Source organism: Macaca thibetana, chromosome 12 (genome assembly GCF_024542745.1).
Source record: "Macaca thibetana thibetana isolate TM-01 chromosome 12, ASM2454274v1, whole genome shotgun sequence".
Classification (NCBI taxonomy): domain Eukaryota; kingdom Metazoa; phylum Chordata; class Mammalia; order Primates; family Cercopithecidae; genus Macaca; species Macaca thibetana.
The window spans coordinates 24423082-24446922 of NC_065589.1; the positions used below are offsets into that span (position 1 = coordinate 24423082).

The following is a 23841-nucleotide window of genomic DNA, read 5'->3' on the forward strand; positions in this document are numbered from 1 at the left end:
TAGAGACGGAGTTTCACCATGTTGGCCGGGCTGGTCTCGAACTCCTGACCTCAGGTGATCTGCCCACAGTGTTAGGATTATAGGCGTAAGACACTGTACCCAGCCTCCTTAACTCTTTTTTTTTTTTTTTTGGAGACTGAGTCTTGCTCTGTTGCCAGGATGGAGTGCAGTGGTGCGATCTCAGCTCACTGCAACCTCCGCCTCCCCGGTTCAAGCAATTCTCCTGCCTTAGCCTCCCAAGTAGCTGGGACTACAGGCGTGTGCCACCATGCCCAGCTAATTTTTTTTTTTTGTATTTTAGTAGAGACAGAGTTTCACCATGTTGGCCAGGATGGTCTCGATCTCCTGACCTTGTGATTTGCCTGCCTTGGCTTCCCAAAGTGCTGGGATTACAGCCGTGAGCCACCATGCCTGGCCAAAACTGTACTTGTACTCCTTCAAGCTGGAATCAAACCAGTGACCTAAGGACATCTCCTACTGAGGAAGTAGCTACAGTCCTCCGCTCTACCAGCTGAGCTATCGAAGGGACCTTAACTCTTGATATCAGAATTCAGTCTTATTTTTAAGATTTAAGAAAAACGGGGAAAAAAATGAAATGATTACTGTACAAAAATAGCATATGGCATGCTCTGTGATTAATACCCTGTGACATCCCTCCTTTAGTCACAGCAATGGCAACAGGAACAACTTGGTACGCCTGCTTTTGCCTACCTTAAAATGTTAACCAAGGTTCTGTGCAGATTTAGGTATTCTGTGTGAACTCATTAAAGCGGCATGCAAGCAGCAAGTGCACCCTGCTCACCAAAGGTGATGTAGCCAATGTTGTCACCCACAGCGGCGTCCGTGTCTTTCAGCTCCAGAGGAGGTTCCCTGTGGCTAAAGAGGACCTGTGGGGCTGTGTGGCTGGCTCTGCGTCCTTCTTTGAACTCCTGCCAAGACAAAGCAAAAGCAACCAGAAGAGAAGTGGGTGTAAGATGAGTGGCAACTCAAGCTATGGGGTTTGTTCTATGCGGTGTGACCTTTGTAGCCCTCCAGAGCAGCAGGAGGTTACAAATAAACTACACCAAACCTGAAATATTACAAGTGCTAGCTGCTGCCACTGTACTTCAGATTCAAAAGGAAGAGACTTCAAAGTAATAAGCCAGATCTTCAAAATGTGATGAAAAGTAGTGATAATCCTTTTCCCTTGGACCAACATAGGTGATAAACTACCATACTTTCTCTAGGCTCTGGGACTTTGCATGAGTCTTTTTTCACTGAGGATCCTGTTGCTATTTAGAATTCATCAATAAAATCTTTAGAGCAAACTTAAGCTCTTCTTGGGGACAGAAGACAATGGAATGAAAGAAGCTGAGCTGTCTTGGTGCTCATAAAGGAAGCCCTTCCTTCTATGTTTCAATCTCCAAACCTGAAGCTTCTATAGTCCATGCATTCCTATGTAAATAGACAAGTAATACAAGACTTCCTTCTCTCAGCCACATCTGCAAGAACAGAAGTAGATTTTCTAGCAATGCCAGTAAAACTGGATGATCCAAATTCATCAAGCGGGCCTTCGACGATGATAGATAGCAGGAGGATGCAGCCAAGGACTCTCCAAGGTCTCTTGTTTTAGGAGTTCTGAAGGCATGGTTACAGTCATGTGGCCTGCAGTGCCCTTCTACTGCTGCTCCAATACCACCTCCTAACACCATCTCCAACAAACCCAGGCAGGTACTGCTCTCTTGCTGGAGCTGCCATGTCTTTTCTACAAACCTCTACTATGACATTTTACTATTCATTAATGCATCTGGTCCCCCTAACACGTTATGAGTTCAAATCAAAGATCCTGCTTAATTTATCTTTGTAATTTATTCCTCTGTCCTTCAAAGAGGCTATGCAGCATATGCCTTGCTGAGAGAATGCAAGTGCTTCTATCCGAGCTGGTTTAGTATCATCACACTGTACAGGAATAGGCAAGGGCTGTTTTCAGTTGCAGGCAGGAAGAATACACACTGATGAGCAAACCCTCTCAGCAATTAGTGGCAAAGGAAAGATGATGGCTGAGGAGCCGCAATGCCTAGCCTGGGACCTCACCTATTTCACAAACTGCCTCTCATGCTAACACTACCAAGCTTTAAGTAGGAAAAGAAATGACCATAAGCTGGGTTAGATTAGTCCCCTTTTGAACAGATTTTCTGCCCGAAAGGAAAAATATCTGCAAAGGAAGGGAAGGAGTCAAGATTATCCCAAATGGAAATTTCTAGAGCAAAGCTTCTACAATCACCCTTCTCTAGAAAACATTTTTTATTCTACAAAGGGGTTAAGAAGCTTTTTAACTTCTACTGGTTTTACTTTTCAGTCTTAAGGAATTAAACAGAACAGATATGTAACTGCTGGCATTTTCTTGTGTTTATTAAGTATCTCTAAGGCTCCAATTCACAGGTACATGTGGTATTCACAATGAGATGGGGTATTTATAAACCAGTGGTGACTTATTAGCACTCATTAGTTTTGTATATGGAAAATAATATATTTAAGACTCGGTCAACAATCTGTTTCTGGTTTGGGCCTACTCTTTCTTTTTTGAGACAGGGTTTCACTCTATCACCCAGGCTAGAGTGCAGTGGCGCGATCCTGGCTCACTGCAACCTCCACCTCCCGGGTTCAAGCAATTTTCATGTCTCGGCCTCACGGGTAGCTGAGATTACAGGCGTGTGCCACCATCCCCGGCTAATTTTTGGCTGGACTATTCTTTAGATTATCTGACGTCTTTGCTTCTCCTCGGTTCTCTCTCCCAAATAAAACTTTAAAACAAACACACCCAAACAGTCCTCCATCTTCACTGGCATCTTTGTTACATGTAATTCAGCAATATTGTCTTTTTACTCTCCTGCCTAGGACGTCTTTTGAGCATCAGACTATTTCTCTCTTCCAAACTACTATTTATCATAGGAAGTTCAGAATAAATTCAAATATATACAAGGAATTTAGCATACGATAAAGGTAGCATCTTAAATCAGGGGTGTAAACATGGAAATAATTGCTACTGGAACCACTGGATAGCCATTTAGAAAAAAAAATAGATTATTCTTTCATACCATATACCAAGAGGAGGTCTCAACAAATAAAAAATCATGTATAAAATATGTAACTGTAAAAATACCCAGAAAATAACAGGTAAATTTCCTTATAACCTTGGAGTAGGGAAGGGTTTTCTACCCCTTTACTCAAAATCTGGAAGCCATAAAAGGCAAGAATGATTAACGTGATTATGCAAAAACAAACTTCCACATGGGGGAAAAAACCCCACAAACCAAGGTCCAATGACAAATGGGAGAAAATATTTCAACTCTTAATCACAGATGAAAGGCTACTCTCCCTAGTATATAAAGAAATTGAGAAGCTCAATAACCCCACAGAACAATGGGTAAAGGCATAAAGAGACACTTCATAAAAAATCAAATGGTCTACGATGTAAGAAAAGATGTTCTGACCTCATTCATAAGTGAACAGAGACATCACTTTCAACCTATCAGATCAGGAGAAACCCAAAAGCTGACAACATACTCTGGGAAAACAGACACTTCTATCCATCACTGGTGGATGATAAAATGCTACTACTCTGATGGAGAAGAGTTTGGCAATATCTACCAAAATTACTGAACTTGGACTTAGTGTTCCCAGTTCAGGAAAATATCCTACAGACACAACCACACATGCAAACAGGCAGAAACGGCCCTTAAAATAACGTCTTTACAACTGCCTAAGAGGCAGATGCTTGTGTCTTTGTCCCTGAACATACAGAAACCGGTGGTTTCCACTTAACTCTTCCTGGTTATTTAGTACTAACTTGGCTTTAAAATCTTATAATATGAAAAGAATTCTAGTTCACCATAAGCTAATCTCCAAAAGCATGATTACTGGTCCTACTGCTTTTCATGGAATAAGCGTTGAAATGATGGCTTCTATCAGACATTCTCCAGTACTCAGCTGATCAACGCCCATACCACTAACAGTAAGACATCCATGAGAGTGGAGGAATAAACTTCCTGTCTTTTTCTGAGAGGGGAAAAGCATCCCTCAGAGTCTGCTTGCCAAATGACAAAAGCAAGGCTTGAATTCTGATCAGGCTGGATGTGCATGCTGGAAGGGAAAGGCCACAAAGGCTGGCAACTAGTAGACTAGTGACCATGAGGAGCTTCAAACAGTGTTCCCAGGGTACAACTTTCTGTGCCAGGTGACCCTCATTCTTTTTCCTAGAAATTTACAATTCCAGGCCTAGGAAAAAGTTCTATTTATTTTTTGGGAAAATCCAGCAAAAGTCCAGTTTTTGATGGTCATTTCCAACAAATTCCCTCAGCCTCTGCATTTGGAAAGGGTGGCAGGGCAGATGACTTCCTGAGTCTAGCACTGCACAAGGCCAGTTACTATATCTAGAGATCCTGTTAGTGTCAAAATGCAGAAGAGGCTTTGTCTTCCCTTTTAGGTAAGTGACCTACCACAGGTACCCTGAAGGAGGCATTTAAATTCATATGCCAAAAAATAATACACAAAATTCTCCTAAGGAACAAATCTCCAGTACACTCTCCAAGATAAGATCTGTTTCAAGTACAGAAATAAGTTGTTTCCTGGAATAAAATGGAGTAAGATTGGTAAAAAACCAGCCAAATCTAAATACATACTTCAGAGCTTTAAAAGTTAGTTTGTGACTCTGGATTTAGCCCAATTTCTGAGGTACCGCATTTAATTCTCCTGTCAATTTTCCATAAAAACACATGAAATGCCTATCTAGAGGCTTATTTTAGGACCCAAGAGATATGTGTATGTTTTTATATTTTTTCATCAAGTTCAGCACTAGCAAATGCTGAAGTGTCAATATTCCAATTTTTCTGTATAAGGACTCCCAAACTAGAGTTTCTGATTAATTAGCCAAAACACAAAAGCCACTAGGGATGGAGCAATTGAGAATATCACTTTTGAAGATTTCCCTAGCCACTTAGAAGGCTACGCAAGGTATCTTTACTGTTTAAGCACAGTTGTCTTTCTATTTGGCAAAAGAGATTCTGCTTCAGAATTTAAAAATCTTTACCACCCTGCCAAGGAACAGAATGAAGGTAGTAACGTTTTAAAAAAATTTTACCATTGTACTCGATTTTGAATGCTGAGCCATCTCAGAAGAAACCAGCCTGAATGTCACTTGACTAATGAACTCTCATGTCCATCCTAGAGCCAGCAACTAACTGGCCAGCAGATTGGTACACAATGACCTGAATACAACTACACCAAAAATCCAATTACAAAATGCCCTGCTAACTCTCATGACTCTTTTTTTTTTGGAGATGGAGTTTCGCTCTTTTTCCCCAGGCTGGAGTGCAGTGGCATGATTTCAGCTCACTGCAACCTCTGCTTCCTGGGTTCAAGTGATTCTCCTGCCTCAGCCTTCCAAGTAGCTGGGATTACAGGTGCCTGCCACCATGCCTGGCTAATTTTTTGTACTTTTTTAGTAGAGATGGGGTTTCACTATGTTGGCCAGGATGATCTCGATCTCTTGACGTCGTGATCTGCCCACCTTGGCCTCCCACAGTGCTGGGATTACAGGCGTGAGCCACCGCGCCTGGCCTCTCATGACTCTTCTTAAGATGAACTTCCTGTGAGGGAAGTACTATATGTTGACCCATCATCCAAACTCAGGCTCAGTCTGTCAGTTCAACAACTCTACCTGTTCGTACATTATCTACTACCAAAGAATTGGCTACAGAGCCCATTCTGAAAAGACCTTAGGACCAAACCAAAAGCAGAACTTACTAGAAATCTGAGGAAACACAAGAGGTTAGGGTTAGGAAACCTGACAAAGTTTTAGGTCAAAGACCCCACAGTAGGAAGGATACATAATATTCATTCATAGTTAGTATGTTTAATTCTCAACTCACCCTTTAGTTTTGTCCTGCAAAACTAGAACCACTGAGAAAAAAAAGATTAGGCTGGGCGCAGGGGCTCATGCCTGTAATCCCAGCACTTTGGGAGGCTGAGGCGGGCGGATCACGAGGTCAGGAGATCGACACCATCCTGGCCAACATGGTGAAACCCCATCTCTACTAAAAGTACAAAAATTAGCTGGGTGTGGTGGTGGGCGCCTGTAATCCCAGCTACTTGGGAGGCTGAAGCAGGAGAATCGCTTGAACCCGGGAAGTGGAGGTTGCAGTGAGCTGAAATCATGCCACTGCACTCCAGCCTGGTAACAGAGCAAGACTCCATCTCAAAACAACAACAACAGCAACAAAAAATATTCACTGAGTTTTGTGGGAGTTGTCTATTAAATCTACAACAAATTCTAAAGTCAAGGCTGGGCGCAGTGGCTCACACCTGTAATCCCAGCACTTTGGGAGACTGAGATGGGCATCACCTGAGGTTGGCAGTTGGAGACCAGCCTGACCAACATGGAGAAACCCCGTCTCTACTAAAAATACAAAATTAGGCGGGCGTGGTGGCACATGCTTATAATTCCAGCTACTCGGCAGGTTGAGGCAGGAGAATTGCTTGAACCCGGGAGGCGGAGGTTGCAGTGAGCCGAGATCGCGCCATTGCACTCCAGCCTGGGCAACAAGAGCGAAACTCCGTCTCAGGAAAAAAAAAAAATCCTAACATCAATAGAGCTGCTAGATCTCTTTCCTATGCTCATGGTATGTTTGGGTGCAAAGGTGTAAGTCGCCATGCATGGTTTTCCCCCAAGATGTCTGCTCCATACCTGCATGAACACCTTTCCAATGACCACATCGTCGTCATCCTTAAACACTGTGCTGAAGACTACTGTGACTCTGTCCTTTTTAGACTCAACATACCTGAGGGGAACAAAACCCATGAGGATAAGTACAGAATCAGAATGGGGTTTTGTCAATAACTTGATCTACAAGTGCATCAGAAGGCTAAAGTCACAAATCTCTTAAATCATAATTATAAAGGTGTGCCAAATGAAACGATATTTATGGTCAACAAAGTCAGTGCACAAAATGAATGCCCTAAGAGAGGCAGCAGATGGAAATTATCAGAAGTAGATTTTATTGACTTGTAAATATAACATGGAACCGATGGTCACCTTGCCTGCTGATTATCCAGGTTATACTCTTAAACATGACTCAGAACAGTGGTGCCTCAAAAGAAAGCACTGGATTCTCTTTCCACCTTCTGTCAGCTCTCAGTATCTGGAGAGTAGGAGGAGTGGCTGATTTTTGCCCTATCATCTACTTCCTGGCTTAAGAAATTTTATGAGAAAAACATTTTCACACAATACAGCTTAAGGTCTGACCAAGCCATATTTCTTTCAGTAAGTGCCATGGTGGTGTGACAGTCATATCCAGGCTTCAGGACTAAATTCTGTACTCACATGGTCTCATCATCTCTATAATGGATAACTGCCCTGTTCTCTCCTTCCTTGCCCTCTTCTTGGAATTGGAAGTATTTTTCAAAGACAGAGGCAAAACAATTTCGCTTCAACATGCCAGCTTGATGCACAATGGAATCCTTGGATGCCGGAAGATTTTCAAGGTCGTATAGCAAAGAGACATTGTATCCTGGAGGGAGGAAAAAAAACAAAAAACAACCCAGCAGCTACATTAAAAAAAAAAAAAAAAAAAAAAAAGCAGCATACTATCTCTTAACAAGTGAACAGAGACTAGAGGCAATTAAAAAATTTTTTTTTCAGGTTCTATTGACATTTTACTTTGTCTCATTATCTGTACTTTTAACCTTGGTAGAATATAGTCTATTTTCATCTACCTCACAGGGAAAAATGAGGTGAAATAAAATCTTTTTATGAGATTCTTGTAAATATATATAATTAATGTTAATCAAAAATTTGAATCAGTATCAAAGATGACTAATTACAAATATGTAATGAGAGAAAGTCAGAACCTGGGAACTCTGATTGGAAATGTACTCTTCCAGACACAGTTGTAAAGGAGTCACATATCTTTCTCTGATAGTTTAATGTGCCAAGTATCAATATGGCCAACAGATGGGTAGCTTTGTGATAATAAGACAGACCCTTCTACATGCCACTGCAAACTATGAGGAGGCAGGGTAGAAAAACCAACTATCTGTTCATGTATACGCCTCTTCAATAGCTTTCATTGGTATACATTGTAAAATTTTCAGTATTTTTTATAACATTTTACTTCATTTGATCTCCATAACCATGCTTTGAAGTCTGCAGGCTAGATAAGGTTACTGTTTTACAGAGGAAAAAGGAGATTCAAAGAAATGACATGAATTGCCAAATACAACATGACACATAAGTGTAGGGCCTCTATTTTGAGTTGAACAGAACTGGGTCCAAATCCTGGCCTTGTCATCTTGTAACCTTAAAAAAACTTCTGGGTGTGGTGGCTCATGCCTGTAATCCCAGCACTTTGGGAGGCTGAGGTGGGCAGATCACCTGAGGTCAGGAATTTGAGACCATCCTGGCCAACATGGCGAAACCCTGTCTCTACTAAAAACAAAAAACTAGCCAGGTGTGGTGGTGGGCACCTGTAATCCTAGCTACTCGGGAGGCTGAGGCAGGAGAATCGCTTGAACCCACAAGGTGGAGATTGCAGTGAGCTGAGATGGCGCCACTGCACAACAGAGTGAGACTCCGTCTCCAGAAAAAAAAAAAAAATCGCCTGTCAATTCCCTCGTTGGTTAAAAAAAGCGGGGAGGTAGGGTGGCCTGGGCACAGTGGCTCACACCTGTATTCCCAGCACTCTAGGAGGCCAAGGTGGGCGGATCACCTGAGGTCAGGAGTTTGAGACCAGCCTGACCAATATGGCAAAACCCCGTCTCTACTAAAAATACAAAATTAGCTGGGTGCAGTGGTGCATGCCTGTGGTCCCAGGTACTCTGGAGGCTGAGGCAGGAGAATTGCTTGAACCTGGGAGGTGGAGGTTGTTGTAATGAGCTGAGATCATGACACTGCACTCCAGCCTGGGAGACTAGTGAAATTCTGTCTCAAAAAACAAAACAAACAAACAAACAAACAAACAGGAGGGGGGGAGGGAGGGGGTGTGGAGATAGGGGAGACTGTTGTGAGCATTAAAAGAATGTACAGTACTTAAAGTGTGTGGAACATGACAGGTCATCAATTTGGGTGCAGAATACGGACTGAAACCGTTGGGTGACCTGCCTCTTTACAGCATGTCCACTATGAATTCCCAGAAGCCGGGCTGGAACACTTGATTATAGAATCAAATGATTAATAAGTGTCAAAAAGGTTTAGAGATGTTTTTGCAAGAATATTTGTATATATCACTGAGGATCATTTTATATTCTAGGCAACTGACGGGAATAACTTCACCAGAACTGTACGGATTTCACACTTCTAAGTATCTGAAACCTCATTACTCTTTCATTTTTTCCCAAAAGCATTCTTGAGATCTTTTTTTTTTTTTTTTTTTTTTGAGACAGAGTTTTGCTCTTGTTGCCCAGGCTGGAGTGCAATGGCCTGATCTCTGCTCACCACAATATCCACCTCCCAGGTTCGAGCGATTCTCCCGCCTCAGCCTCCTGAGTAGCTGGGATTACAGGCACGCGCCACCACGCCTGGCTAATTTTGTATTTTTAGTAGAGATGGGGTTTCTCCATGTTGGTCAGGCTGGTCTCAAACTCCTGAATGCAGGTGATCCGCCTGCCCCGGCCTCCGGCAGTGCTGGGATTACAGGCGTGAGCCACGGTGACCGGCTGAGCTCTGTATTTTTTGTTGAACATAGGCTATTTGGGAGGATGGGCTAAATCTTTGCAACAGATAATACTTAGCACATTTTTGGCACTCCGGTATTAAATAATATCAATCATCATTCCATTTTGGGTACTTGAAAAGCAGATAAGCACACAGATTACAAGGTTAGATTAAAAAAGAAAATACTTAGAACTGAGGTTTGTTAGTTTTAGGAAGCCAAACAAAAGCAAATAAAACTATAGCTAAGGTAAAGTCTGTCTTTAAGTAAGGCTTCTAACATGATGAACAGAATATACTGAGGATGAAGGGAAGTAAAAATCTAGTATGACTTGCTGAGTTTTCCAAACGTGCCTAGAAAAACCCATTAAAAAAGAGGAGGGGAGACTCTACTTTTTTTTTTTTTTGAGACTGAATCTTGCTCTGTCGCCTAGGCTGGAGGGCAGTGGCGTAATCTCGGCTCACAGCAACCTCTGCCTCCTTGGTTCAAGCGATTCTCGTGCCTCAGCCACCCGACTACCTGGGATTACAGGTGGCTGCCACCATGCCTGACTAATTTCTGTATTTTTGTCGAGACAGGGGTCTCATTTTGTTGCCCAGGCTGGTCCTGAATGCCTGGGCTCAAGCAATTCACCCACCTTGGCCTCCGGAAGTGCTGGGATTAAAGGTGTGAGCCACTGTACTTGGTTGAGACACTACTTTCACACACTTTTACATTTTACACTTGTATGAAGATAGGGTCTGCAATCTGGCAACGTCTATGATTTAGTGGGAGGTAGGAGGAGCCCCAGGCACGGAAACATAAACTTTCCATGTCAGGATATTGGCTGTGACAAGCATGCCCAAGACTTTGGACACGATTTTTCTGTTCTAGATCTGTTTGTTTCTTTCTTTAATACCTTGATTCTGCCAAGAGCCTACAGTGTTATCTTGGCTTTTATTTCTGTGACACATTCATCCCGCCAATTTGGAGATTAAAAAAAAAAAAAAAAAAAAAAAGGTGCTGGGTATGGTGGCTCATGCCTGTAATCCCAACTCTCTGGGGGGCGGAGGCTGAGGTGGGTGGATTGCTTGAGGCTAGGAGTTTCAGACCTCCTTACTCTGTTTTGGCAGTCTGCACAGCAGACAGTGAGACCCTGTTTCTACAAAATAATAAAAAAATTAGTTAGGTATGGTGGCATGTGCCTGTAGTTTCCAGCTACTGGAGAGGCTAAAGCAGGAGGATTGCTTGAGCACAAGATTTGGAGGAGGCTGCAGTGAGCTGTAACTGTACCACTGCATTCCAGCCTGGGCAACAGAATGAGACTGTCTGAAAAAATAGGTGAGGTGATGAAAAAAGCTAGCACAAGTAACTGCTGTTAAGAGTGACAGAAAACTTCCTTCTTAGAAGACTTTTCTAATCAAGGTACCAGAGTTGTAATAGTTGAATAAAAAATACTATGTTCCAATGGTCTTACTACCTGGTTCTCACTTTGGGGTCCCGCTAAATGCCTCAGAATTTGAGGCATGCCACTGAATCACAGGGTAAAAAGGCTGTTCAGTTTTTCCACTTTAAACCACCTTTAAAGCAGTATAACATAGCTGTTCTATTCAAGGATGACACGGTACCTTTCAATTCCTCTGGCCATGAATGCTGAGACCACCTGTTAGAAGACTGGATTAAGAAAGGGTCTGATTTTTATTACTTGAAATCACAATAGTGTGGTGAATATTCCTCTTCCTTCTCCAAATATGTAGTGTGCAGAAAAAGGTTACTAAGGGCTGAGGGTGGGAATCAATGTTTGCTCATCCTTTTCAAAGGCATTTTAATCACCATGAACAAACAAATGTGGCCCTCTGGCTGAAAGATTACGAGTCATGTGGCCCCATCAAGTAAATGTTAAAAATGCCATACATCAATTTTGTACCCCTACTGTGTTCCATACTGGACAAAGCAAAGCCTCTTAAAAGCTATTTTTATGGAGGGAGTTGAATTAGGAATGGGCTCATGAAGAAATATTTGTAATAATATTTAAATGAAATCCTTTGGGTAAGAAAAGCATAATATAAAAAGGACACCTCTCTACCCATGCCATTCCATAATTGCTCACACGACTACATACCTGATTCTGGATTTACCAAGAAACTCCCGTACACCCTCTTTAATAACTAGAAAATAAAAACAAAACAAAACCAAATATGTTAATCCAAAGGCCACGATAATTTCATTATTTTTAAAGTATTGTACTTGTCAAGCTCTTCCTAAGTTGGCATCCTTCCTAACTTTCATTTGGTGGATGGGAAAGTAGAGACAGAGGGGAAGTGGATTTAGTCACCAACAAGTCACAGAACTGAGAGGAGAATCTCTTTTTGCCCAGGCTGGAGTGCAATGGCGCGATCTCAGCTCACCACAGTCTCCGCCTCCCACGTTCAAGTGATTCTCCTGCCTCAACCTCCCAAGTAGCTGGAATTATAGGCATGCACCACCACGCCCGGCTAATTTTTTTTTGTATTTTTAGTTGAGATGGGGTTTCTTCATGTTGGTCAGGCTGGTCTTGAACTCCTGACCTCAGATGATCCACCCACCTCATTCTCCCAAAGTGCTGGGATTACAGGAATGAGCCACTGTGCCCGGCTGAGAATCTTTAATCAAAGTTCATCCTTCACTTTTTTAGGACTTGACTACACCCTTAATATGTTCTCTGTTCCCCAGCTCCTACATTGTACTTAATCACGTTTGGTTTTCAAGAGAGCAAAAGGAGGCCAAATGTCAAGTGAGAGAACAGATTGTTAGTTATCAACCTAAGCACAGGCTGAGCCACTAACTCAGGCGAATGAAGAGAAAAAACCACAACTCTTGGGAACTGATCTGTTTGTCTGCTGATCTTGTATGCGTTAAAATTACTCAGTGCATAGACAGCTTTTAAGGCAAAGGACAGTGAATGAAATCTTAGCTAGTTATTAATACTGGTGTCCAGAAGGCTGTACACTCTACATGTCTTCTCCCCCAAACCAGAACCTACTGCTGGCTACTTTCCAGGTTTTTGAATCAAATGACAAGAACAATAAAAAACCCCAAAAAACCAAGAACCCCTTTTATACCTTCTGCTATGGTTTGAACGTCCTTTCGAAAACTCATGTTAAAATTTATGTTTTTTTTTTTTTTTTGAGACACAGTCTTACTCTGTTGTCCAGGCTAGAGTGCAATGGTACAATCTCAGCTTGCTGCAATCTCTACCTCCTGGGTTCAAGTGATTCTCCTGCCTTAGCCTCCCAAGTAGCTGGGACTACAGGCGTGCACCACCGTGCCTGGCTAATTTTTCCACGCCCGGCCAAAATTTATGATGATGATTCTTTTTTGGAAGCAGGGTCTCACTCTGTAGTCCAGGCTACAGTGCACTGATACAATAGCTCACTGCAGCCTTGAACTTCTGGGCTCAAGTGACCTTTCTACCTTGGACTCCCCAGGTATTGGGATTACAGGAGTGAACCACCATGCCTGGCCACATGTTGAAATTTAATTGCCACTGTGACGGTAATTAGGTGATTAGGCCATGAGGGCTCTGCCCTCATGAATGGATTAATGTTGTTACAGGGGAAGTTGGTTTGTTATCACAAGAAGGGTTGTTAAAAAAGTGAGTCTGGGCCGGGTGTGGTGGCTCACGCCTGTAATCCCAGCACTTTGGGAGGCTGAGGTGGGAGGATCACAAGGTCAGGAGATTGAGACCATCCTGGCTAACACAGTGAAACCCCGTGTCTACCAAAAATACAAAAACAAAAAAAATTAGCCGGGCATGGTGGCGGGTGCCTGTAGTCCCAGCTATTCAGGAGGCTGAGGTGGGAGAATGTGTGAACTCGGGAGGTGGAGTTTGCAATGAGGCGAGATAGCACCACTGTACTCCAGCTTGGGTATGCTCCAGCCTGGGAGACAGAGCGAGATTCTGTCTCCAAAGGGAAAAAAAAAAAAAAAGTGAGTCTGGCCTTCTCTTGCCCTTCTGCCTTTGCTATAGGATGATGGGAAAGGGCACGAAGGCCCTTGCCAGATGCTGGTGCCATGCTCTTGGACCTCCCAGTCCCCAGAACGTGAGTCAAATAAACATATTTTCTTCATAAATTATTCAGTCTGTGGTATTGTTATAGCAACAAAAAACAGACTGAGACTCCCTATTTTTTTCTCTGTCACTGTGACTGCTTCACCTGGTGGAAACTGCTTCCAGAATGACATGGCTTAAGAAACAAACATTTTGGCCGGGCGCGGTGGCTCAAGCCTGTAATCCCAGCACTTTGGGAGGCCGAGATGGGCGGATCACGAGGTCAGGAGATCGAGACCATCCTGGCTAACATGGTGAAACCCCGTCTCTACTAAGAAATACAAAAAACTAGCCGGGCGAGGTGGCGGGCGCCTGTAGTCCCAGCTACTCGGGAGGCTGAGGCCGGAGAATGGCGTGAACCCGGGAGGTGGAGCTTGCAGTGAGCTGAGATCCGGCCACTGCACTCCAGCCTGGGCTACAGAGCGAGACTCCGTCTCAAAAAAAAAAAAAAAAAAAAAAAAGAAACAAACATTTTATTTTACTTCAATTTAGTTTTTTTGAGACCGAGTCTCACTCTGTCGCCCACGTGGAAGTGCAGTGGCGCAATCTCGGCTCACTGCAACCTCCACCTCCTGGGTTCAAGCAATTCTTCTGCCCCAGCGTCCCTAGTAGCTGGGATTACAGGCATCTGCCACCACACTCAGCTAATTTTTATATTTTTTAGTAGAGATGGGGTTTCACCATGTTGCCCAGGCTGGTCTCAAACTCCTGACCTCAAGCAACCCACCTGTCTTGGCCTTCCAAAGTGCTGGGATTATAGGCGTGAGCCACTGTGCCCCGCCTACTGATTTATTTATATACAAAGACAGAGTCGCACTACGTTGCCCAGGCTGGGCTTGAACTCTTGGCCTCAAGTGATGCTCCTGCCTCGGCCTCCAAAAGTGCTGAGATTACAGGCATGAGGCTCCGTGCCTGGCTGAACAATAATTTCTTAATATTCCACATATTTATTTAACCATTTTCCTATAGCTGGAAGAAACTTTCAATGGGCAAGATTACTTTTTTTTATACAAGGGCAAAAGATAAATAATGCCACATGTAGTTCCTATTTGGTGAACACACAGCCACCGTGAGGTATCTCTTTTACTGAAGAGGAACTGAGAGGAGGGGCTCAAGGTCACAAGAGTTTGTTGGTAGCAGAGAGACTTGACCTTCAGGCGTCGATATACCACTTCTTTTAAAAAAGTAACATGCATATCGCAAGAATTTGAAACAGCATGCTACCTCTGAGCTACAATTCTGTGTTGCACATACTATTGGTATTTTGAGGAAGGGGAAATCAGATGTGGCAGGGATTTAGTTTAAATCCCTAAGCCCCTAAGATTTAGTTTAATTTCAAGCTTACTAAGTTAATATTCTGAGATCTAAGAGGTACTGAGAGCCAAATTTATATCACGTTCAACTGCTTTGCTCCCTCCCCTTGGTAAAACGAGCCAACACTTCCTTGTTACTTCACTTGCACTTTTAACCATGATTCACTTTTCAGTTTGTACCCCCTCTCCCAATATGACACCAGGAGATGGGTGGAGGCAACCTATCACTCATCACCATTACCTTCCCACTTCAGCAGCAGAGGCATTCTGCCTTTAAAAATGGCCTGTGACAAAGTAATAAGCTTCCTGTGGTTATCATGGGTTGGTCACTGTTTAACCAACCCAGGGAGCCATTTACTGTGCACTCTGCTCCAACACTATGAATGTTACTTACTCCACCCACTTGAGTGGGTGGGGTTGGTTCTTTGACCCTTGTGGTGGCTAGAAGAATAGCAATGTGTTCTGGAGCTCCATTGTAAGAAAAGCACAGAATGGAAAGGAGATATAAGAAATCTAGCTTAACTCTTTCTTTTCAGGATTATTATTATTGCATTTAGATCTTTTCCCTTTTTTGAGATGGAATCTCACTATGTTGTCCAGGCTGGACTTGAGCTCCTGGGCTCCAGCGATCCTCCCCACTTGAACCCCCAAGTAGTTGGCACTACAGGTGCATGCTACTGCGCAGGCTCGCACCTAGTGAAGACTGTCTAGGGGAGAATGATTACACAATTTAAAAAACATCTGTTCAAATACTGTGACACTTCTTATCAGGTAGTTATAGCTAATTCAAAGCAGGGCTGCAGCTGGACGTGGTGGCTCACATCTATAATACCAGCACTTTGGGAGGCCCAGGAAGGAGGATTGCTTGAGCCCAGGAGTTCGAGACTAGCCTGGGCAACATAGTGAAACCTCCTGTCTATAAAACAAAACAAAACAAAAAATAAGCCAGGTGTGGTGGCACATGCCTGTAGTCCCAGCCACTCAGGAGGCTGAGGTGAGAGGACTGCTTGAGCCTGTGAAGTTGAGGGTGCAGTAGCTGTGATTGTGCCACTGCACTCCAGCCTAGGTGACAGAGCAAGACCTTGTCAAAAAAAAAAAAAAAAAAAAAAGGGCTGGGCACAGTGGCTCACACTTGCAATCTTAGCACTTTGGGAGGTCGAGGCAGGCAGATCACCTGATGTCAGTAGTTCGAGAATAGTCTGGCCAACGTGGTGAAACCCCATCTCTATGAAAAACACAAAAAATTAGCCAGGTGTAGTGGTGCTTGCCTGTAATCCCAGCTGCTCAAGAGGCTGAGGCAGATGAATGCTTGAATCCAGGAGGCAGAGGCTGCAGTGAGCCGAGACAGCACTACTGCAGTCCAGCCTGGGCAACAGAGGGAGACTCAATCTCAAAAAAAAAAAAAAAAAAAAAAAAAAAAAAAAAAAAAAGGCAGGGCTGCTTTAATAGCCATTTGTTTTCTTTCGCTCTTTATCTGGTAAAGAAGTGTCAGCCACTATCTTTTACAAAACAATTCTTCAAAAGCTTTATAAAAGCACTAGATCTTTCTGAAGCTTTTCTTTTTCCAGTAAAGTAACCAGGATTCCAAATTCTCTAAATGTTTCTTCTTTCTTTGAGAAAATCAATTGCATTTGAATAACTAAGGGAAGTAACTGATCGCTCTTGGTATTAAGTAAGACCAACTTCAGTTTTTATGCTAAAAAATTAAACAAGCTTTTGACCATATTCCTTTACAAATCATCTTTTATTATATAAATTTTAAATAATTTAAAAGCTACTACTTTTCAAAAAGAAAACAGCTACGATTATATCTTCATTTAACAGATTAAGGAGAACCTAGTTTGTTAAAACTAAGAAATTTGAAAACTGATTCAGGAACTGAGTCATATTTCCTGCTTTGAGACCCAACCACAACGTGCACAAACTGGTGTAATAGCATTTTCTTTCTTCCATAAATGGCTCTCCCCAGAGCAAATACAGTTCAACAGGAACCAAACCTGCTACTTAACTATTTAAAGAAGCCAGTGAACAAGGCATGGCCACCGAAGTTTCATAATGTCTGGACGTCCTTTCTTATTTCCCCTATGGCAGTTATAAAGAAGAGATATTTAAAGAGGGTAGCTTTAAAGAGCTTTAATTAAAAATTTCAAAAGACAGCTATTTGTGCCTAAGCTTCCAGAATGAGAACCTGAGACAATAAAATTTAAACAAGCTAGAAGTTATCTATTTGCCTTGATAATATTACAAAAATAGAACAGAACCTAATTCTTGCAACAGCTATTTTTGTCCTGATCAAGGAAAAGTATTCCTTGCTATGTTTTTGGAGAACTAAAGTTGTTTTCGTTTCCATTGTTTTAAAGCAAGCAAGAAAGAGTCAAAACCTTTTCTAGACACACACTTAATTCATTATAGTAATCAAGTCAAGAGCCCCTAGTTAGGTGAGCAAGTAGTCATGCGGGGGTGATTTAGTGCCATGGATCTTCCATGAATGGCAAACTGCCAATAAAAGGTGAGGAAACAAGAGTCCTACGGAAAATGATGTGGACCTTACCTCATCAGCACCATGTGCCTGAAGTTCCTTGTAGAATTTCAAAGAAATACTGACCATCACTTTTGTTTTGTCTCCATTAGGATTTGAAATATGATAGAGGACCCCATCAAAATCTGTGAGGAAAGCAAATAAGATCGTATAACAATTTGGAAATGGGAAATAATCTCTCCAAGCACCTACCTTGCTGTAGGCCACAAGGAAGACCTGTTACAAGGAGGCATATAAGTAAAACGGAATTTATTTTAAATCCATGTGACAAATCAGCAGAAACACTGGGATAGAATTGCTGAGTACTCATCTCTTTGCCCTTTCTTAAAATTACAAAGCTATTCTTTCCTTAATCACAGCTTGGTGCTGAAATAATTGGATTTTACATGTATACAATCAGAACGAACAGTATAATGAACTCCCATCTCCACCATGAGGCTTCAACTTTTTTTTTTTTTTTTTTTTTTTAAGACAGAGTCTTACTCTGTTACCCAGGCTGGAGTGCAACGGCATGATCTCGGCTCACTGCAACCTCTGCCTTCCGGGTTCAAGAGATTCTCCTGCCTCAGCCTCCCGAGTAGCTGGGACTACAGCATGTGCTACCACACCCGGCTAATTTTTGTATTTTTAGTGCAGACAGGGTTTCACTATGTTGGCCAGGCTGGTCTCGAACTCCTGACCTCATGATCTGCCCACCTCGGCCGCCCAAAGTGCTGGGATTACAGGCGTGAACCACCTCGCCCGGCCTCAACAATTATTAACACATGGGTAATTATTGTTTCATTTAGACATCCTCCTTCCCATTGATTTATTTTGAAGCAAATCCCAGACACGACACATAATTTCATCCATAAATACTTCAGAATGTATCTTTGGAAGATACAGAAGACTGTTAAAAAACATAACCATGATACAAGTGTCATGCCTAAATTTTTAAAAACAATTTCTTAATATCAAATATTCAGTCAAGGCCGGGCACGGTGGCTCAAGCCTGTTAACCTAGCACTTTGGGAGGCTGAGGAGGGTGGATCACTTGAGGTCAGGAGTTCAAAACCATCCTGGCCAACATGGTGGAACTGTCTCTACTAAAAATACAAAAAATTAGCTTGGTGTGGTGGCACACGCCTGTAATCCCAGCTACTTGGGAGGCTGAGACAGGAGAATCACTTGAACCCAGGGGTAGAGGTTGCAGTGAGCTGAGATTGCGCCATTGCACTCAAGTCTGGGGGACACAGCAAGATGCAGTGTGGGAAAAAAAAAAAAAATTAGCTGGCTGTGGTGGTAGGAATCTGTAGTCCCAGCCACTGGAGAGGCAGAGGCAGGAGAATCGCTTGAACTCGGGAGGTGGAGGCTGCAGTGAGCAGATTATGAGCGCCACTGCACTCCAGCCTGGGTGACAGAGTGAGACTCATTCTCAAAAAAACAAAAACAAAACAAATATTCAGTCAAGTATTTAAATATTCTCTATTGTCTCAAAAAAGTTTAAACATTGTCTTATTTGAATTCAGATGCAAACAATATCCACATATTGTATTTGGTTATCTTTTGAGCTGCTTCTAATCTCTAGGACTCCCCTCTTTTTCGGTTCTATCTTTCTGCAGTACACAGGAGTGACTCAGCCTGTGTAATTCCTGAAACTAGGAATAGGTTCCTGAAACTAGAATTAGGTGCTGAGTGCCATCACTTTACAGAGCTATCACGAGAATCATGAAAGGATATCTGGCAATGCTAGTTAGTAGAAGGGTAAAGGGATGGTGCCTGGCCTTCAAGTAACAGCACTTGAGAGCTGCAAGTCTTCCAAGATCATCTTGTCAAGGACTCTCGTTTTAGAAAGGGTGGTTGTATTCCTCTGAGTTCATTCACGTAACAAGTAAATTGTACCAACACCTAATCCTTTATAGGAAACAGAAAGCAGCAACCTCTCTCTCTGACTTGATGAACACGTCTCTAGCTGTTCACGTTTCCCTACTACTCTAGTGCTAGGCAAACTAAGACTGACGGCTACTTGGATAATGTAATATTTCCAAATTAAAAAAAAAATTAAAAAAAAACCCTTAGTTTGTACCACAAAATTAAATCCAAACTTCTAATTTATCAGCAGGTAGCTTTATATTGTCAGTCATCAATGGATTAAATACATGAAATAGTCATCTATTATAAAGAGCTCAAAAAGACCTGAAGAGGGACAGTATCCAAAATGTCAAAGCTTTTTTTTTTGAGATGGAGTCTTGCTCTGTCGCCCAGGGTAAAGTGCAGTGGCGCGATGTCTGCTCACAGCAAGCTCCGCCTCCTGGGTTCACACCATTCTCCTGCCTCAGCCTCCGAGTAGCTGGGACTACAGGCACCCGCCACCATGCCCAGCTAATTTTTTTTTCTATTTTTAGTAGAGACAGGGTTTCATCGTTTTAGCCAGGATGGTCTCGATCTCCTGACCTCATGATCCGCCTGCCTCGGCCTCCCAAAGTGCTGGGATTACACGCATGAGCCACTGCGCCCAATCTATGTCACGGCTTATTTTAGGTACAATTTTCTTTTCTTGTCTTTTTTTTTTTTGAGACAGAGTCTCACTCTATCGCCCAGGCTGGAGTGCAGTGGTACGATCTCAGCTCACTGCAACCCCTGCCTCCCAGGTTCAAGTGATTCTCCTGCCTCAGCCTTCCGAGCAGCTGGGATTACAGGTGCCCACCACTATGCCCAGCTTATTTTTTCATTTTTAGTAAAGGGGGTTTCACCATGTTTGCCAGGCTGTTCTTGAACTCTTGACCTCAGGTGATCCACCTGCCTCGGCCTCCCAAAGTGCTGGGATTACAGGCATGAGCCACTGCAACCAGCCTATTTCCTATTTTTCATATTGTACTTTCTCTTCAGAGGGCTGAGATAAAGATGCTTACCTGCAAATGTTACTTCTACTGCTTCCGGTTTGTTTCTGTAAACAACAAAAAAGGCCCTCAGTTAAGATGACTGTATTGCTGCTTACCTTCAAGGGGAACTGGAAAGGCACCTGAGCTTCACTTAAGATCAGACCATTCTGTATAAGTTTTAGGTTACTGCCAATCAGAGTACACAATTCATTTTCTCATGGACCCGAACCTTTGGACTTGCTTTAAGTAGAAGACAAAAAAGGAAGGTCAGCTATAGCTTTTGTTTTTCACCTGCTGTTAAATCTCCTGCCTTGGTTGGTGCTCACTTTCAATTCTGAATTTCCTAAGAGCATGCTATATACCTGTTTGTACATGTGTACCACAAATGCCATCTCTTGGTCAATGCCTTCCCCACAGGACAGTGGTATTAGGAGTAATACGTTCAGCAGGAAAATGGCTAAGTATAATGTAGAATGGTTTTAATATGCTTAAAGTGAAAGGATGATTTCGGGCCATAAACAAAACGGCAAGTTCTATTCCACTTCAAAACTCCTCTATAAGCCTTCCTACTCATCTTTCTTTCTTCCTTTACATCACCAAAGTGCTTACCACTCACCTTCACGAAACCCTCTTTAGTTCTACCCTGGTTTTGTCTTGCCTTTTAAATTCCAGCTCTGAACTTAAAATAGACAGTGTAACACAAAATAGCACTATGAAATCACTAAGGAGAATAGTCAGGACATCTGCTTTACAACTTCAGCTTTCTCATCACGCTCATGTTTTAGGACAAATACCCTTACACCTTTGCATCCTGCCCTATCATCTATAAAATGGGGGAATACAAATGATCCTATCTACCTCATGAAACTACTACATATAACACAAGAACAGACCTGAAGTCCAAAGTAGGAAGCAAATGAAGACTATTGCCTTATCAGCTAGCTACCTGTAACTCAATGATTCCACTTTGTTTTAGGGGCTAGCAAACAAGATGCACACATTTTCACATTTATTTTTGTCTAACTTGCTCAAGACCTCTTAATCAAGTACGTATCTTTTCTGTGATCTCTGCTCTATCACCTGTGAAAGAAACCAAGACTAAGTTGATCTGCAGGGCTGCTGGAAATAATGGAATATATAACATGGTTTATAAGTGTTAAAAAGTTGATACAGAAGACAGACAACACCTTTCAAGGAAACTGGCTTCTATGAAGCATGCTAGCCCTGCTGAAAATCAACCTATATGAATCATACAAAGCTTCACCCTGCTTCTTCAAAGCCCTCTGTATGTGACTTAGGAAAAGCATGTTGGGTATCTCTAAGAATTGAAGAATCAAGTGGGTTTATGGATAAGCAGTGAGTTCAGAACAGAAGGAAAGACTACATGAAAATTTAAATTGCTTCTGAGCCTTCATTTTGAAACTGTAGCCAGGAAACAAAGGCAATGAGTCCAATACCATTCCTCATCTTTAGAAAACAAGAGCAAAGAACAAAAATATGGAAATGTTAATCATGGCCCAACTGAATCAAGTACTAAAAGGATGACCAATGGGAGGAAGCATACTTTCCTGGGGAAGGCTGGCTGTGCTGAAGAGTCAGGGAGTTTACAAAAGCCCATTATTCCATCACTTGGTAGGCTTTTTTTTAACCTTTAGGTTTTAATTCAGCCAAAGATGGGCTGAGTTCCTCACTCTCCTACTTTTATCAAAAGACCTGAGAAAAATAAACTATAAATAAATAACCTTTGGGTTCCAAGTCATAAATACTTTGAGTCTGTAATTTCAAATTTCTCTAGGCATAAAGTACCCTGAGCACAGATCCTTGTGGGAAAAGTTGCTACGATCGATCTTAAGTGGTTTGCTGTCTGACTTAGCAATACTTGTCAAATCACTGCCATTAATATTTTAGTTTACTATTTATGGCTAGAAGAGAGAAAAAGGCTGCTGAGGAGAGCATTAGGCCAAAGGAGACTTCATGAGAAGTCTTCCGGGAATTAGAGGTCCGAGAACTCAGTGCCTTAACGAGGAGTTTGCTGAATGTGAAGTATACCATCACAAGATTGCTTCTCAATTCCAAGACCTTGCGTTTGTTATTTTACTTCCACGGTTTAAAATTACAAAGGAGCAGGAGTGAGACCGGCCCTGGGAAAGTGTTCCACTAAACAGGGCCCCAAAATTAATAGTTACATTATTTACTGTTCTACCAGCTGCTAAAATTTCAGATACTGGGGGTGAGAAAAAGCAAGTTATTTAGAATTCAGAATTTATTGGCTATGTGACCATACGCAATGCTCCTCAAATGTTACTGGGCCTCAGGTTCCTCTTCTACAAAATGGGGACAAAACACCCACCTCCCAGGTTGGTGTGAGGGCTGAGATGATATATGTACAGTAGTACAGCAGTCTCCCCTTATCTGTGGGGAATATGTTCCAAGACACCCAGTGAATAAATAAAACTGTGGATAGCACTGAACTCTAGCAAAGAACACCAAGGTCACTTTTTTTACTTAAAGAAATCACTTTATGGGTTCTCTTTCGCATATTCAAATTGCCAGCATCATTACTCCTGCACTTTGGAGCCATTATTAAGTAAAATAAGGGTAACTTGAACACAAGCACTACAATGCTGTGACAGTCATTCTGATAACCTAGACAGCTATTAAGTGACTAACAGAGGGTAGTGTACACACTGTAGATATGCTAGAAAAAAGATGATTCATGTCCCGGGCGGGCCAGTGCAAGATTTCATTATGCTACTCAGAATGGTGCACAATTTAAAATTTATGGATTGTTTATTTCTGGGATTTTTCCATTTAATATTTTCAGACCATGGTTCACTGAAGGTAACTGAAACTGCAGAAAGCAAAACCACAGGTAAGGGTGGACTACTGTACAGCAAAGTTTCTCAAACAGTGTCTCGTAAGTTACCGATATGCTGAGATAATGATGCCCATATCCCTTAGGGCAGGCAGCAGGTGGCAGGATCTCTGAGAGGCTAGACCATTTACCCAAACGTGCCATACAAATATGATCATGTTCTGTGTGTGCCATATGATAAACAAGGTCAAGAATCACAGTGAAGGATGCCTGCATGGTGCTTAATATGTAGTAGTTACTTACTCAATGTCTACCCCCACCCTCTATCCTTAAGAGCCTTAGTTTTCTCAATTGTAAATGAGATCCACTATGTGTCACACAGGGACACTTTGAAATGAAATGAAGCCATGTTAAGGCAGATAGCACAGTGCCTCGTTCACAGAAGGTAATCAATAAATTAGTTACCTTCTAATTTAGGTAACTAGGTGGAGTTACCTTCCAATTTAGAAGTCCTAGGTGGAGTCAGAGATCAGACTCTGAAGCTGTGGTTGGGAGAGG

At 42.3% G+C, this 23841-nt stretch overlaps 1 protein-coding gene and 1 non-coding gene across 2 annotated transcripts in view; both read right to left on the bottom strand.

Annotated features, from left to right (window-relative positions):
- ARPC2 (actin related protein 2/3 complex subunit 2) overlaps nt 1-23841 on the bottom strand; it is an 870481-nt gene that overhangs the window by 7821 nt on the left and 838819 nt on the right. Inside the window, exons 4-9 of the mRNA XM_050751296.1 lie at nt 20499-20533; nt 17620-17732; nt 11788-11833; nt 7361-7547; nt 6725-6818; nt 803-929 (exon numbers count right to left, since the gene is read on the bottom strand). Coding sequence (XP_050607253.1) covers nt 803-929; nt 6725-6818; nt 7361-7547; nt 11788-11833; nt 17620-17732; nt 20499-20533 — 602 coding nt within the window. The remainder of the gene's footprint in view (nt 1-802; nt 930-6724; nt 6819-7360; nt 7548-11787; nt 11834-17619; nt 17733-20498; nt 20534-23841) is intronic.
- TRNAY-GUA (transfer RNA tyrosine (anticodon GUA)) lies at nt 434-526 on the bottom strand. Its single transcript has 2 exons — nt 490-526; nt 434-469 (listed from the first exon to the last, which is right to left on the bottom strand). It is a non-coding gene; the product is annotated as a tRNA-Tyr (tRNA).